This window comes from Bufo bufo, chromosome 6 (assembly GCF_905171765.1).
Source record: "Bufo bufo chromosome 6, aBufBuf1.1, whole genome shotgun sequence".
Classification (NCBI taxonomy): domain Eukaryota; kingdom Metazoa; phylum Chordata; class Amphibia; order Anura; family Bufonidae; genus Bufo; species Bufo bufo.
The window spans coordinates 421,925,416-421,939,907 of record NC_053394.1 but is presented as its reverse complement, the minus strand read 5'-3'; the positions used below and the strand labels follow the sequence as shown (position 1 = coordinate 421,939,907).

Genomic DNA, 14,492 nt, shown 5'->3' with positions numbered 1-14,492 from the left:
GCTCAGCATGCTGAGTCCTGGGGGTGATATTTGTGATAGGGGGACATAAGAAGCCCCCTACTCTGTCTAACCACTCCGAGGCCATGAACGCTGCTAGAGACCGTGACATCTGAAGGGTTAAACGCCCAGGGCTAAAATCGTAGGCTAGGGGGTTTCCTTTGTGAATACACTGGCCTCATAAACTACAGATCTGGTGTGCTCTTTCAGAGCCCCAGCCATTTTTTGTGACATTTTGGCTTCTAAGGGCGGCAAACACAGCTGACAGATCCACCTTAAAGGGGTTGTGCCACCATTAAATGCTATCTTATATATAATTCAGCATGACATACTAGTTACTTTTGCTATTTTCTTTCTGCTAAAGAAATACGAATGTAGATATATATTATAGTAGCAGCCCATGGTGTATAGTAATGAGCACGTCCATTTACTGAGGTGGTCGCACACGCTCAGTACCATGCTTCTGCTGCCACCAGCTGTATCTACTAGCAGAAGCTTTGAGCCAGAGGGAGAGAGTGGCACCAGAAAGGACACACTCCTTGAGAAAAGGCACACCCCTGAATTGCCAATCTGAAAAGAATCGAGTAGAACAATTGTAGCAGTAAATGTGGAGATCTCTCGTTCCATGTGCAGTACAAGGAAGGTTCTAGCTTTGTTAGAAAGAGATTGTCATGTGTTATATCAGGGATGGCCAACCTGAGGCTACAACTACCAGCATGCCCACACTGCTTACAGCTTTCAGCCTACAGCATGGCATGGTGGGAGTTGTAGTTTTAAAAAAGCTGGAGAGCCACAGGTTGGCCATCCCTGTGCTATATGATGTCTGGTTTAAATTTTTACATCAGTCATGGCAACTTACCTGGGCTATCCCAATCATGAATGTGCACTGGCAGAACGGACTAAAGAACCACACAAAGGACTTTGGGAAGTCGCCTTTCATCACAATGAAAATGCCCAGAGCGCCAAGGACCAATGTGGCCAGGAACGCTATAGCGCCCGCCTGCTTGGCCTTTTTAAAAAGTGGGGTTAGCATCAGAGCAAATAAGATCTGGGGAGAAAAAAGAAAAGGCGATGAAAACAGAGAAGATGATGAAGTACTTCCTACTAGGAATCTGCAACCTGTGGTCTTCCAACTGCTGAGGAACTACAACTCCCAGCATGACCATAGCCTCAGAAGGATGAGTTGTCATAGAGCAGGCATGCTCAACCTGCGGCCCTCCAGCAGTTGTAAAACTACAACTCCCACAATGCCCTGCTGTAGGCTGATAGCTGTAGGCTGTTCGAGAATGCTGGGAGTTGTAGTTTTGCAATAGCTGGAGGGCCGCAGGTTGAGCATGCCTCTCATAGAGGAATACTTGTAAGCGTCTGGTTAACATGCAGCGATATCAACCTGTACTGTTTTATACTGAAGAAGGTGGCAGGGATTTTTCAGTTTTTATGTTTTAGCCTGGATCAACCAACACATAGCATTTTGGTAGTTTTAGGTTTTTTAGGTGAGAAATGATGAGGTTCAATATTACTTTAACCACCTCAGCCCCCAGTGCTTAAACACCCTGAAAGACCAGGCCACTTTTTACACTTCTGACCTACACTACTTTCACCGTTTATTGCTCGGTCATGCAACTTACCACCCAAATGAATTTTACCTCCTTTTCTTCTCACTAATAGAGCTTTCATTTGGTGGTATTTCATTGCTGCTGACATTTTTACTTTTTTTGTTATTAATCTAAATTTAACGATTTTTTTGCAAAAAAATGACATTTTTCACTTTCAGTTGTAAAATTTTGCAAAAAAAAAACGACATCCATATATAAATTTTGCTCTAAATTTATTGTTCTACATGTCTTTGATAAAAAAAAAAATGTTTGGGTAAAAAGAAAAATGGTTTGGGTAAAAGTTATAGCGTTTACAAACTATGGTACAAAAATGTGAATTTCCGCTTTTTGAAGCAGCTCTGACTTTCTGAGCACCTGTCATGTTTCCTGAGGTTCTACAATGGCCAGACAGTACAAACACCCCACAAATGACCCTATTTCGGAAAGTACACACCCTAAGGTATTCGCTGATGGGCATAGTGAGTTCATAGAACTTTTTATTTTTTGTCACAAGTTAGCGGAAAATGATGATTTTTTTTTTTTTTTTTCTTACAAAGTCTCATATTCCACTAACTTGTGACAAAAAATAAAAACTTCCATGAACTCACTATGCCCATCAGCGAATACCTTGGGGTGTCTTCTTTCCAAAATGGGGTCACTTGTGGGGTAGTTATACTGCCCTGGCATTTTAGGGGCCCAAATGTGTGGTAAGTTGTTTGAAATCAAAATCTGTAAAAATTGGCCGGTGAAATCCGAAAGGTGCTCTTTGGAATATGGGCCCCTTTGCCCACCTAGGCTGCAAAAAAGTGTCACACATGTGGTATCTCCGTACTCAGGAGAAGTTGGGCAATGTGTTTTGGGGTGTCATTTTACATATACCCATGCTGGGTGAGATAAATATCTTGGTCAAATGCCAACTTTGTATAAAAAAATGGGAAAAGTTGTCTTTTGCCAAGATATTTCTCTCACCCAGCATAAGTATATGTAAAATGACACCCCAAAACACATTGCCCAACTTCTCCTGAGTACGGAGATACCACATGTGTGACACTTTTTTGCAGCCTAGGTGGGCAAAGGGGCCCATATTCCAAAGAGCACCTTTCGGATTTCACCGGCCATTTTTTACAGATTTTGATTTCAAACCACTTCTCACGCATTCGGGCCCCTAAAATGCCAGGGCAGTATAACTACCCCACAAGTGACCCCATTTTGGAAAGAAGACACCCCAAGGTATTTCGTGATGGGCATAGTGAGTTCATGGAAGTTTTTATTTTTTGTCACAAGTTAGTGGAATATGAGACTTTGTAAGGAAAAAAAAATAGAAAAATAAAAATCATCATTTTCCACTAACTTGTGACAAAAAATATAAAATTCTAGGAACTCGCCATGCCCCTCACGGAATACCTTGGGGTGTCTTCTTTCCAAAATGGGGTCACTTGTGGGGTAGTTATACTGCCCTGGCATTTTCCAGGGGCCCTAATGTGTGGTAAGTAGGTAAATGACCTGTGAAATCTGAAAGGTGCTCTTTGGAATGTGGGCCCCTTTGCCCACCTAGGCTGCAAAAAAGTGTCACACATGTGGTATCGCCGTATTCAGGAGAAGTTGGGCAATGTGTTTTGGGGTGTCTTTTTACATATACTCATGCTGGGTGAGAGAAATATCTCGGCAAAAGACAACTTTTCCCATTTTTTATACAAAGTTGTCTTTTGCCAAGATATTTCTCTCACCCAGCATGGGTATATGTAAAATGACACCCCAAAACACATTGCCCAACTTCTCCTGAGTACGGCGATACCACATGTGTGACACTTTTTTGCAGCCTAGATGCGCAAAGGGGCCCACATTCATTTTATGAGGGCATTTTTAGACATTTGGATCCCAGACTTCTTCTCACGCTTTAGGGCCCCTAGAATGCCAGGGCAGTATAAATACCCCACATGTGACCCCATTTTGGAAAGAAGACACACCAAGGTATTTAATGAGGGGCATGGCGAGGGCATGGGTGATCAATGACAGGGGGGTGATCAATGACAGGGGGGTGATCAATGACAGGGGGGTGATCAGGGAGTCTATATGGGGTGATCACCCCCCTGTCATTGATCACCCCCCTATAAGGCTTCATTCAGATGTCCGTATGTGTTTTGCGGATCCGATCCATGTATCAGTGGATCCGTAAAAATCATACGGACATCTGAATGCAGCCTTACAGGGGGGTGATCAATGACAGGGGGGTGATCAGGGAGTCTATATGGGGTGATGACCCCCCTGTCATTGATCACCCCCCTATAAGGCTCCATTCAGATGTCCGTATGTGTTTTGCGGATCCGATCCATGTATCAGTGGATCCGTAAAAATCATACGGACATCTGAATGCAGCCTTACAGGGGGGTGATCAATGACAGGGGGGTGATCAATGACAGGGGGGTGATCAGGGAGTCTATATGGGGTGATCACCTCCGTCATTGATCACTCCCCTGTAAGGCTCCATTCAGACGTCCGTATGTGTTTTGCGGATCCGATCCATCTATCAGTGGATCCGTAAAATTCATACGGACGTCTGAATGGAGCCTTACAGGGGGGTGATCAATGACAGGGGGGTGATCAATGACAGGGGGGTGATCAATGACAGGGGGGTGATCAATGACAGGGGGGTGATCAGGGAGTCTATATAGGGTGATCAGGGGTGATCAAGGGTGAATAAGGGGTTAATAAGTGACAGGGGGGGGGTGTAGTGTAGTGGTGCTTGGTGCAACATATTACTGAGCTACCTGTGTCCTCTGGTGGTCGATCCAAACAAAAGGGACCACCAGAGGACCAGGTAGCAGGTATATTAGACGCCGTTATCAAAACAGCGTCTAATATACCTGTTAGGGGTTAAAAAAATCGCATCTCCAGCCTGCCAGCGAATGATCGCCGCTGGCAGGCTGGAGATCCACTCGCTTACCTTCCGATCCTGTGAACGCGCGCGCCTGTGTGCGCGCGTTCACAGGAAATCTTGCGTCTCGCGAGATGACGCGTATATGCGTCCACCCAGAAGAGCAGGGCCGCCGCCAGGACGCAATCCTGCGTACGGCGGTCCTGAGGAGGTTAAAGGGGTTGTCCCACAAAAATATTCTACAATTTTCATTCCAGTACCTGGATCTTAATATTTCAGTAATTGCATGTAACTAAAAATGTATTATAGTTACTGAGTTATTCAGCTACCTGTAAAATCCTTTTCTCGCTGAGTTCACTGGGGGACACAGAAGACTATGGGTATAGCTGCTGCCACTAGGAGGCGACACCAAGCAAAAAAAGTGTTAGCTCCTCCTCTCAGCTATACCCCTCCTGCAGACACTGAGCTAATCAGTTTGTACAAAAGCAGTAGGAGCAGCCAACAGAAAACAATAAAAAAGAAGAACCAGAAGGACCCATCTAGGAGAACCAGCAATGTACATACGGGGTGGGAGCTGTGTCCCCCAATGAACTCAGCGAGAAAAGGATTTTACAGGTAAGCACAAAAAATCTCGTTCGTATCATTGGGGGACACAGAAGACCATGGGACGTTATTGAGCAGTACCATGGGGAGGGAACAGGAACAGAACAAGTCCCAGGCCGGTCATAAGGCCCCGCACAGAAATGCGGGGGAAAGACACACCAGGAACCCTGAAAAGGGACAGGAAGACCCATTCCCCGGAAGGCCAGCCATAGAGCGGCTGAATACGCAGAGGCTCCGGCTGGGCAGAAGAAGAACAGCCCAGGGAATATAAGTCACGGTTTAGGAGACTTCAGAAGAAGTGGAGAGCACAGACAATATCCACAAGATGGACAAGAATGAAGACAAGACAGTCGCCAGAAGCAACGGAGCGATTGCGGAAGATACAGGAGAGAAATACGTAGCCTGGATCCAGAGAACTGCTAAGGAGTGATGCCCATGGATCAAAACCCCAGGAGAAAAACACTCAGTGGAATACTGATTGGAAGAAGACGAACTGAAAATGGCGTCTGGATATCAAGGGCCAAAGAACTGCAGATGTGACAAAACTTGCTCCCCATGGGGGACTTAGAGAACACAGGAGAAGGGGGTCTAAGGCACGGGTTTCTGCCCACCCTGATTCCAGCAGTGTCACCTTCGTCCCCTTGGGGAGGGCGGCTACACTGGTAACAGGGGGGACTTCCAGAAGTAGTAGCCGAGGTGACACTGTAGCTGGCGGGTAACAGCGGATTTGAGATCCCCTGGTCCTCCTTGTCTTCCAGAGGTGGGGAACGAGCAGCAGGCTTGAGGACCCACTGATCTTCCCCCTCAAGTGTGGGAAAAACAGGTGGTGAGAGCCCACCTGCAGCCTAAAAAATAAAACAAAAAGGAAAAAACTTTGGCAGACCTGCAGAAAAAATGTCTGCCTCCTACGGACACTAAGCTAAAACTAATTAGCTCAGTGTCTGCAGGAGGGGTATATAAAGTGAGGAACAGAAGTATTTGAACATCCTACGATTTTGCAAGTTCTCCCACTTAGAAATCATGGAGGGGTCTGAAACTCACATTGTAGGTGCATTCCTACTCTGAGAGACAGAATAAAAATAAAAAAAATTCAGGAAATCACATTGTATGATTTTTAAAGAATTTATTTGTCTTGTACTGCTGAATATAAGTATTTGAACACCTGAGAAACAGCAAGAATTCTGGCTCTCAAAGTTACTGTGCCTTTAAAAAGTCCACCTCTACTCCACTCATTAATCTAACTTAGTAGCACCTGTCTGAGCTCTTTAAATACCCCTGTCCACCCCTGTTCTTTAAAAATCATACAATGTGATTTCCTGAATTTTTGTATTTTATTCTGTCTCTCAGAGAGGGAATGCACCTACAATGTGAGTTTTAGACCCCTCTATGATTTCTAAGTGGGAGAACTTGCAAAATCGTAGGATGTTCAAATACTTCTGTTCCTCACTGTAGCTGACAGGAGGAGCTAACACTTTTTTTTCCTTAGTGTCGCCTCCTGGTGGCAGCAGCTATACCCATGGTCTTCTGTGTCCCCCAATGATACGAGTGAGAAATCTCTTTCTCGCTTAGTTCATTGGGGGACACAGGACCGTGGTTATAGCTGCTGCTGCCACTAGGAGGCGACACTAGGCTGAAAACACTGCGGCCTACAAGACCTTGCGGCCCAGAGCAGCGTCCGCCGATGCAAAAGTATGCACCTGGTAAAACTTGGCGAACGTGTGCAAGGAAGACCAAGTCGCTGCCTTACACAACTGTGAAGCGGAAGCATGGTGGAATCGAGCCCAAGAAGCGCCCATCGCCTTGGTCGAGTAGGCCGTAACACCGGGGGGCGGTACCTTGCCCCGGGAGCGGTATGCCTCAGCAATCGCCAAACGAATCCCCTTGGCAATCGTCACCTTAGAGGCTGGCAAGCCTTTGCGGTGCCCTTCAGGAACAACAAATAGGGAGTCCGTACAGCGGAACGAACTAGAAATGGACAGGTAAATCCTCAGAGCCCGAACCACGTCCAGCTGATTGAGAGTTAGCTCCCAAGGATATGAGGGAGAAGGACAGAGGCTGAAAAGAAGGTACCGGGCGTAGCACTGCCTTATCTTGGTGGAAAACAAGAAAGGGCTCCTTACAAGAGAGCGCTGCCAATTCCAAAAAATTTACAGCGCCGACACTTGGCCCTATAAAGAACTAAGCGCAAGACCCAATTGCAGACCAGATTGCAGAAAGGAAAGGATGGTGGGAAGTGAGAAGCGTAGTGGAGGGAATCTACGTTCTGCACAGAAGCGCAGAAAAGACATCCAAGTTCTATAATAAATCTTGGATGACGCTGGTTTCCTGGCCTTAATCATGACCCTGTCAGGGAAACCTTGCTGTCTCAAAATGGCGGTTTTAACAGCCATGCCGTCAAACGTAGTGACTCTAAACACTAGTGGAAGACAGGTCTCTGAGAGAGTAGATCGACTCTGAGCAGAAGAGGACACGGTGTGTCTCCTAGAAGGAGCATGATATTGGTGTACAATGCGCGACGGGGCCAACCTGATCCTGTGCAGGACTCGGGGGGGGGGGGGGGAGGGAATACGTACATTAGAGAGAACCCGTTCCATGGTGCCACCAATGCAGCGCATGCTCTAGGATCTCTTGTTCGAGAGAAGATGGCGGGAGGAAGTTTGTTGTTGAGTCTGGACGCCATCAAGTCCACCTCTGGTCGGCCCCAACGGAGACAAATTGAGTCGAACACTTCCGGGTGCAGCGACCACTCTCCCGGGTCCACAGTTGTCTGACTGAGGAAATCCACCGTCCAATTCTCCACCCCCGGAATGTAGACCGCCGATAGCGCTGGTACATGAATCCCAACCCACTGCAGGTTTTTGGGTGACTCCTCCATCACCGCTTGACTGCGGGTTACCCCTTGGTGGTTGATTTAAGCCACTGCCGTGGCATTGTCCGAATGGATCCGAATCGGCTGGCCCCTCAGGAGAGGGGTCCAATGGAGAAGCGACAGATGAATAGCCCGGAGCTCCAGGATGTTGATGGGCAGTTTGGACTCCGACTGAGACCATACGCCTTGGACTGTCTGGGGCGGGAAGACTCCGCCCCAACCCTGAAGACTGGCGTCGGTGGTAATAACCAGCCATGAGATCGGGAAAAAGGACTTCCCCACCTCAATGGTCGGGGCCGAGAGCCACCACCTGAGTGCCAACCGCACCCTTGTGGACAGGACGATGTGACGGTCCAAGGACGATGTGACGGTCCAAGGACTCCGGTGGCTTGTCCCAAGATGATAAAATTGCTTGTTGAAGCGGACGAGTGTGAAATTGTGCAAACGGGACTGTCTCGAAGGAAGCAACCATTGCACTCAAGACCCGCATGCAAAATCGGATCGATGGGAACCTGTGCCAGAGGAGAAGACGGACCAACTTCAGAAGGGCTAGTCGCTTGTCCAGAGGAAGGCGAACTAACGCCGCATCCGTGTCGAGGATCATCCCAAGAAAGGTGATCCGCCTGGTTGGGTGTAGGGAAGAGTTGTGGAAACTTACCAGCCAGCCAAAGCGTGTCAGAGTGTCGAGAGTGATACGTAGACTGACCACGTTGTGACTGAAGGTCAGCGCCTTGACCAGGATGTCGTCCAGATAGGGAATTAGAGAGATACCCCTGGTACGAAGAAGGGCCAAGAGGGGAGCGAGCACTTTCGTGAAGACTCGAGCGCCGTTGCCAAGCCAAAGGGAAGGGCGACGAACTGGTAGTGGTGGGTGCCTACCGCGAAAAGGGGAGGCCTACCAGGGAACGCTTTGAGGACGAATCCGTTGCCCAGACCTTAAGCCACAGTTCGCGCCGTAAGGCTACGGCGAGAGCTGATGAACGGGCTACTATTGCACCCGTGTCCAAGGAAGTCTCACAGAGATATTTCTCCGCCTGTGAGATTTGCAGGGCCAAAGACTGGAGCTCCGCCAGAGGGAGGTCCGCCGCCAAGTCCAGATTTAACCAGAGTGCCGAATCAGAGACTGCCTTAGCCACCCAGGCGGAAGCAAAAATGGGTCGAAGTGCTGAGCCACTTGCGGCAAAAGCCGACTTAGCAAAAGACTCCATACGGCGATCTACGGGATCCTGAAGGGATGAGCCGTCAGCCACGGGAATGGAGGTGTGTTTGGTGAGATGAGCAACCGGAGGATCCACCTTAGGAGGAGAGGACCACTTAGACACACAATCCGTCGGAAAGGGATACAGCAGATCGAGTCGCTTGGATGTGGTAAAGTGACGATCTGGGCGGTCCCACGCCTTTGCAATGACCACTGAAAAGTCATCATGTAAGAGAAGGCTTTAGGGGATTGTCTGGAGCGGAGAAAAGACACCCCTTGATGGCTCGTGGATGGGGAGTCATCCTGCACCTGGAGGGTGTCACGGACAGCAGTAACTAGGCTGTCCACCATGGAAGCAATCTTAGAAGACTGTTCCCTGATCCATATCAGAGTCATATTCCCCAATCTCCCCATGGGACAGAACTTCCCCTGGGAGGGAGGATGCGTCCGAGCGTGACCCAGGTGGGGGTGGAGATGCCGAGGTGTCAGAGGAGGAATGATGTCCTGCTCTGAGCCGCTTGTGAGAAGGTCTGCCCCTAAGTTGATCACCCGAGGAGGGTGTGGACTGTGCAGGTGGGGATTTATCAACCAAATGACCCATGAGGGAGAGGGTGGATTGGGATATTTTTGAGAGGTTCTCCACTGCCCGGGACAAAGCACGGTCCCAGTTAGATTCCACACGGTCAGGGTGGTCATGCGGCTGCGTAGGCTCGGGGGGCAGAACCTGTCTAGGCACACAGCATGTGCAGCATACGGTGTCTGGCTGACCGTGAGGGAACTTAATTTTGCATTTAGTGCATGCATAATAAGTGGTGGCTAGTGGCATGCGAGGGTCGCTGGTGGGTTCTGACATGGCTACTAAGCCAAACCAATAGCGGACTCAAGGCTGGAGAGGGGGGTAACCGTACTACCAGTTTGCAGGTGAGAGAGGGTCCCAGAAGGAGCGTGAGGCAGCCTGAACAGCGTGGGGAAGCCCAGCCGCGGCCCCCTCGTCATAGAAGTAGGCGGCGACTTGCGGCCTACGCTTCCTGGGAAGCCGTGGTCTAAATCAGCTACCCACGTCCGACCGTGATGCACATCCAGTCGGCCGGGAAAAAAAGGGACCCGTAGCGGATACCCCCCGGTGACTCGATAGCGAGCCCGGAGAGGGCGCGACCCGAAACGCCGGTAGGCCCGAGAGATGCCGGGGCCTAAACTGGAGAGGTGGCCGGCCAGCGGAGCAGTGGCGCGCAGGATCCACTGTAAGAGCTCCCCGTGGTGCCCTGAGGACAGAGCATAAGATGTTCGGCCCACCCACTTAGTGCCACAGTTCCCGTTTGTGCTGGAACTAGAGACCTAGCAGGGGCCTTTACTAGAATGAGAAGGGGTGGGGGGGATACCCCTGTGGACCCTGAGAATGGTGAAAGGAAAAATAACAAAAGTAAGCCGCCCTGCAAGCAGGGAGGTCTGCCTCCTACGACACTAAGCTAAAAACTGATATGCTCTCTCCAGGCTGGAGGGGGTATAGCCAGCAGGGGAGGAGTTATCACTTTTCAGCCTAGTGTCGCCTCCTAGTGGCAGCAGCAGCTATACCCACGGTCCTGTGTCCCCCAATGATACGAGCGAGAAATATATTTGTATAGCGCCACCTGCCTTTTGTTCTTTTCCTTATTTCTCTGTCCACCTTAGTAATATTGGTAAGGTGGTCGCACAAGTTCAGTTCCATTCTTTAACTGGCACCAGCCATCTCTACTGTTGAAAGATGTGACAGAAAGAGAGAGGTGCCTAGAAAGAACACACCCCTTGAGCTGTGATAGGGAAAGAGCTGCAGCAGAAAGGACACACCCTGAACATTGTTTTTTTTTTTTTTTTTGGGGGGGGGGGGGGGGGGGGGTCTGCAGCAGAAAGGGCACACCCCCTGAGCTGCCAGTCTGAAGAGGATCTAGCAGAGCAACTGTAGCAATAAATGTGGAGATCTCTGGATCCATGTGAGGTACAGGGATGGTTCTAGTTAGCTTTGTTAGAAAGAGATTGTCATGTACTAGATGATCTCTGATTTTCACTTTTTACATTATTCATGAGATAAACCCTTTAAATTATATAATGAAATGCAGAAAACACTTCATACTATTGGTCTTGGTTTGTAATGTTTTTGTGGCCTTTTTCGGGGTGGTCAGTGGTGTTTTTTCTGGCATTTTTCTCAAAGGTTTCTCTACAGGACTTGAAAATCTCCAGAAAAAAATACAATCACCAACTTGTAAAAAAAAAAACATTATGAAAAAGACTTGGTAAAAACACCTGTTAAATGCCTGTAAAAAAAACACCATGAAAAAAGCTTAAAAGCAGGGGGAGGGAGGGAATTTATTATCCGCCTACGCGTTATTTATGACCTATCCATAGGTAACTGATAAATATTGGAAAGTGAAGGGTCTGACCCTTGGAACCTCCAGTGATCCAAACAACGAGGGGCCCCCAAGCTACCTCTCTGAATGGAGCGGTAGTGTCAGTCCACCACTCCATTCACTGACTGATACATCAACCTATTAGAAATGAATTGAATCATTAGAATAACATTCAGAGAGGGGACTCCTTGATCTGATATTTACCACCTAACCCCAATCATTCTAGTCTCTGAGAAATGAAATGCATCTGTCTAAAACACTACCTCTTTCAAAGGCAGAATCTCTGTTGGCAGTCAGTGAATGACTGTGCTTTTTAGCTTTTGGATGCAAGCAAACATGCTCCCATTCACCGACAGCAAGCAGAGTGGATGAGGAAGTGAAAGCCCAGGTAAATTGAAAAGTTGCAGAACATCTTGGCTAACAATGATTACACTGGAAGATGGAAATCCGGCAGCGCAATGTAGTGAGCGCTGATCACTGTGGTAATGGGTGGAATGAGTGCAGCGATGCCTTGTTTGCTGCTATGTTTATGGCTGCAGTATGCAGTTTTACTATCCTCTAAAGATCTTCTTTTGATTCAGCGGGAATATTATAGGTGGCAAAGCCACTTAGCGTTACACTAGACCTTAATGCAAAGGCACAGCAATAAAATATGGCAGTGTAAGGGGAGTCGTCGGTGCTCACCAGAGAGATCCCGTAAAGTGCATACAGCAAGAAGATCAGGAACCAGCTGCTGTGCTTGAACGGGGTGAAGACTGTGGTTATGAAAGCCATCAGCAAAGAGATGAGGAGAATCAGAAGGATGTACAACAGCACCCAGGGCAGCCTGCGAGAAAACAGAAAAGAGCAAAAGTCAACTACTATATGAGCTACATACATGTGAACTGTACAAAAACGTCCCCCGCTTACACCTGCCAGATATTCGCCATGATCAAACCCATCATACATGTGCACGGCATCGCATGTCTAAGGCCGGCCTTATACATGCACAGTGGGCTTGGCTGAGCATGCATGTGTTTTGAGTGGGAAGAGGGCAGTAAGCTGCAGCCAAAACCTGTGGTGGTGGCCTATATCCCTGAGAACAAAGGATCGGGCATGTTGAATTCCATCAGCCTGATCCTTATCTCCCCCAGGAGGAAAGGCGGGACAACCTCCATACACACTAGATGGTCAGGTGGTTCTGCAGGCAGTACACATCTAATATGCATGGTCTGATCAAGAGTTGTGCTGCTTGCTGAGTACACCTCGTAGAAGATGTAGACTGGATACACTGTACCAAACCCTCCACAGTTAGAAGCATTGTAAACCAGAATGTTTTCATTCACTGACAGCAAGCAGCCATACTGAAAAGGGAAAGGAACTGGAACACAACGTGTCAAGAACATTGCAGAACTTTCTGTTACACAATGAGCATCATTTATTTCCACTAGTATCACGTTTCATGAATTAAAGGGTCCTCGGTGTGTGTGGCTACGTGATGTAGTGCCATCCACAGATAGTTCACGCAGGACCTATGGAGGATCCGGGGAATCGCAGTGCAGAAAAGGGAAGAAATTGCTGCAGTAAGCATACATAAAAGTTTATTATTTGGGTATTTTGCCCCATAGACATTTACTGTATTTTTCGCTTTATAAGACGCAATTTTTCCCTCCAAAAACATCAGTGCTTCTTATAAAGTAAATACTAATGAGCGCTTTCATTCTGGAAGCTCTCATTAATACAGTAGGATCGGGAAGCTGTGAGTGTAGCTCTGCTAGCGTTGGTATTACTCACCACTCCCTGGTCTTCTCTGGGAGCACTATGTGCAAGGTCAGGTGACAGCGAGTGGCGGTGCCGTCCAAAGCAGTAGAGGTAAGTTCTTTTATTATTTGTCTGATCTGAGCTCTGCTGAAGATTGTACATCTGATTTGGGGTTCTGATCCGAGGTCTGATGAAGATCGAGGGTCTCATCTGAGGTATGACGAAGATTGGGAGTCTGATTTGGGGGTTTTATGAAGATTGGGGTCTGACTTGAGGTCTGATGAAGATTCAGGGTCTGATGAAATTTGGGGGTCGGATTTGGGGTTAAAAGATCAGGGGTTTGATCTGAGGTCTTATGAAGATTGGGGGTCTTACCTCAGGTCTGATGACGATTGGGGGTTTTATTAAGATTGGAGTTCTGATCTGAGGTCTGATGAAGATTGGAGGTCTGACCTGAGGTCTGGGGGTCTGATTTGGGGGTTTTATGAAAATTGGGGGTCTGATCTGAGGAAGAGTGGGGGAGTGACTAAAAACATTTTTTTCTTATTTTCCTCGTGTCTTATAAAGCGAAAAAACAAACAAATGGTACTTTAGATACTACTTGAAACTCTACGTTCACCTTCACAACTGATTTTTTTACTCGTCCAAAGCAATCAAAAATGAAAAATAAAGTAAATTTTAGTCTTAATTCATAATTTCCTATTGTTTTGTGTGTCTACGGACTATGCGTCTCCATAGTAACCGACAACAAACAAACCCAGTGCAGTCTGATCCTGCAGTCTCTTACTTTCTTCAGTGTGTCCCCTACTTTGCGCTGACGTACAGCAATAGAGACCAGATAGAAGCCAGTATGAGTGCAGAATCAGACTACACAAAGTTTGTTTGTTGTCTGCTACCATGGAGACAGACATCTACAAAGGAGCTGTAGATACAAAACAATAGGAAAATGTTAATTGACCTTTATGGCAAAATTCTTTCATTTCTAACAGTTTCCCTGTTGACGGAATAATAGGGTGGGCACAGGCTCTAATGGGGTTTTCTGAGACTTTTATGCTGATGACCTATCCAAAAAATAGGTAGTAAATAAAAAGTCCTGGAAAACCCCTTTAAATAAGGTAATTGAGGGAGATTTAGCTCTCACTTTTCAGAATTCCTTTTATAGGAAGCAATATTCTATTGGTTGCTTGTCCTTTGCACCAGTTTTTATAAATCTCATCAGCACCAAAATGATCCT

At 47.5% G+C, this 14,492-nt stretch overlaps 1 protein-coding gene across 3 annotated transcripts in view; it reads right to left on the bottom strand.

Moving 5' to 3' along the window:
• The window catches only part of ABCA5 (ATP binding cassette subfamily A member 5), a 116,449-nt gene that overhangs the window by 57,457 nt on the left and 44,500 nt on the right, over nucleotides 1–14,492 (bottom strand). For all 3 annotated transcript variants that reach the window (XR_005779883.1, XR_005779884.1, XM_040437783.1), the window contains 2 exons: nucleotides 12,203–12,344; nucleotides 857–1,045 (listed from right to left, as the gene is read on the bottom strand). Coding sequence is in view for 1 of the 3 variants with exons in the window: in XM_040437783.1 (XP_040293717.1) it covers nucleotides 857–1,045; nucleotides 12,203–12,344 (331 nt within the window). In the remaining 2 variants the exon portion in view is untranslated. The remainder of the gene's footprint in view (nucleotides 1–856; nucleotides 1,046–12,202; nucleotides 12,345–14,492) is intronic.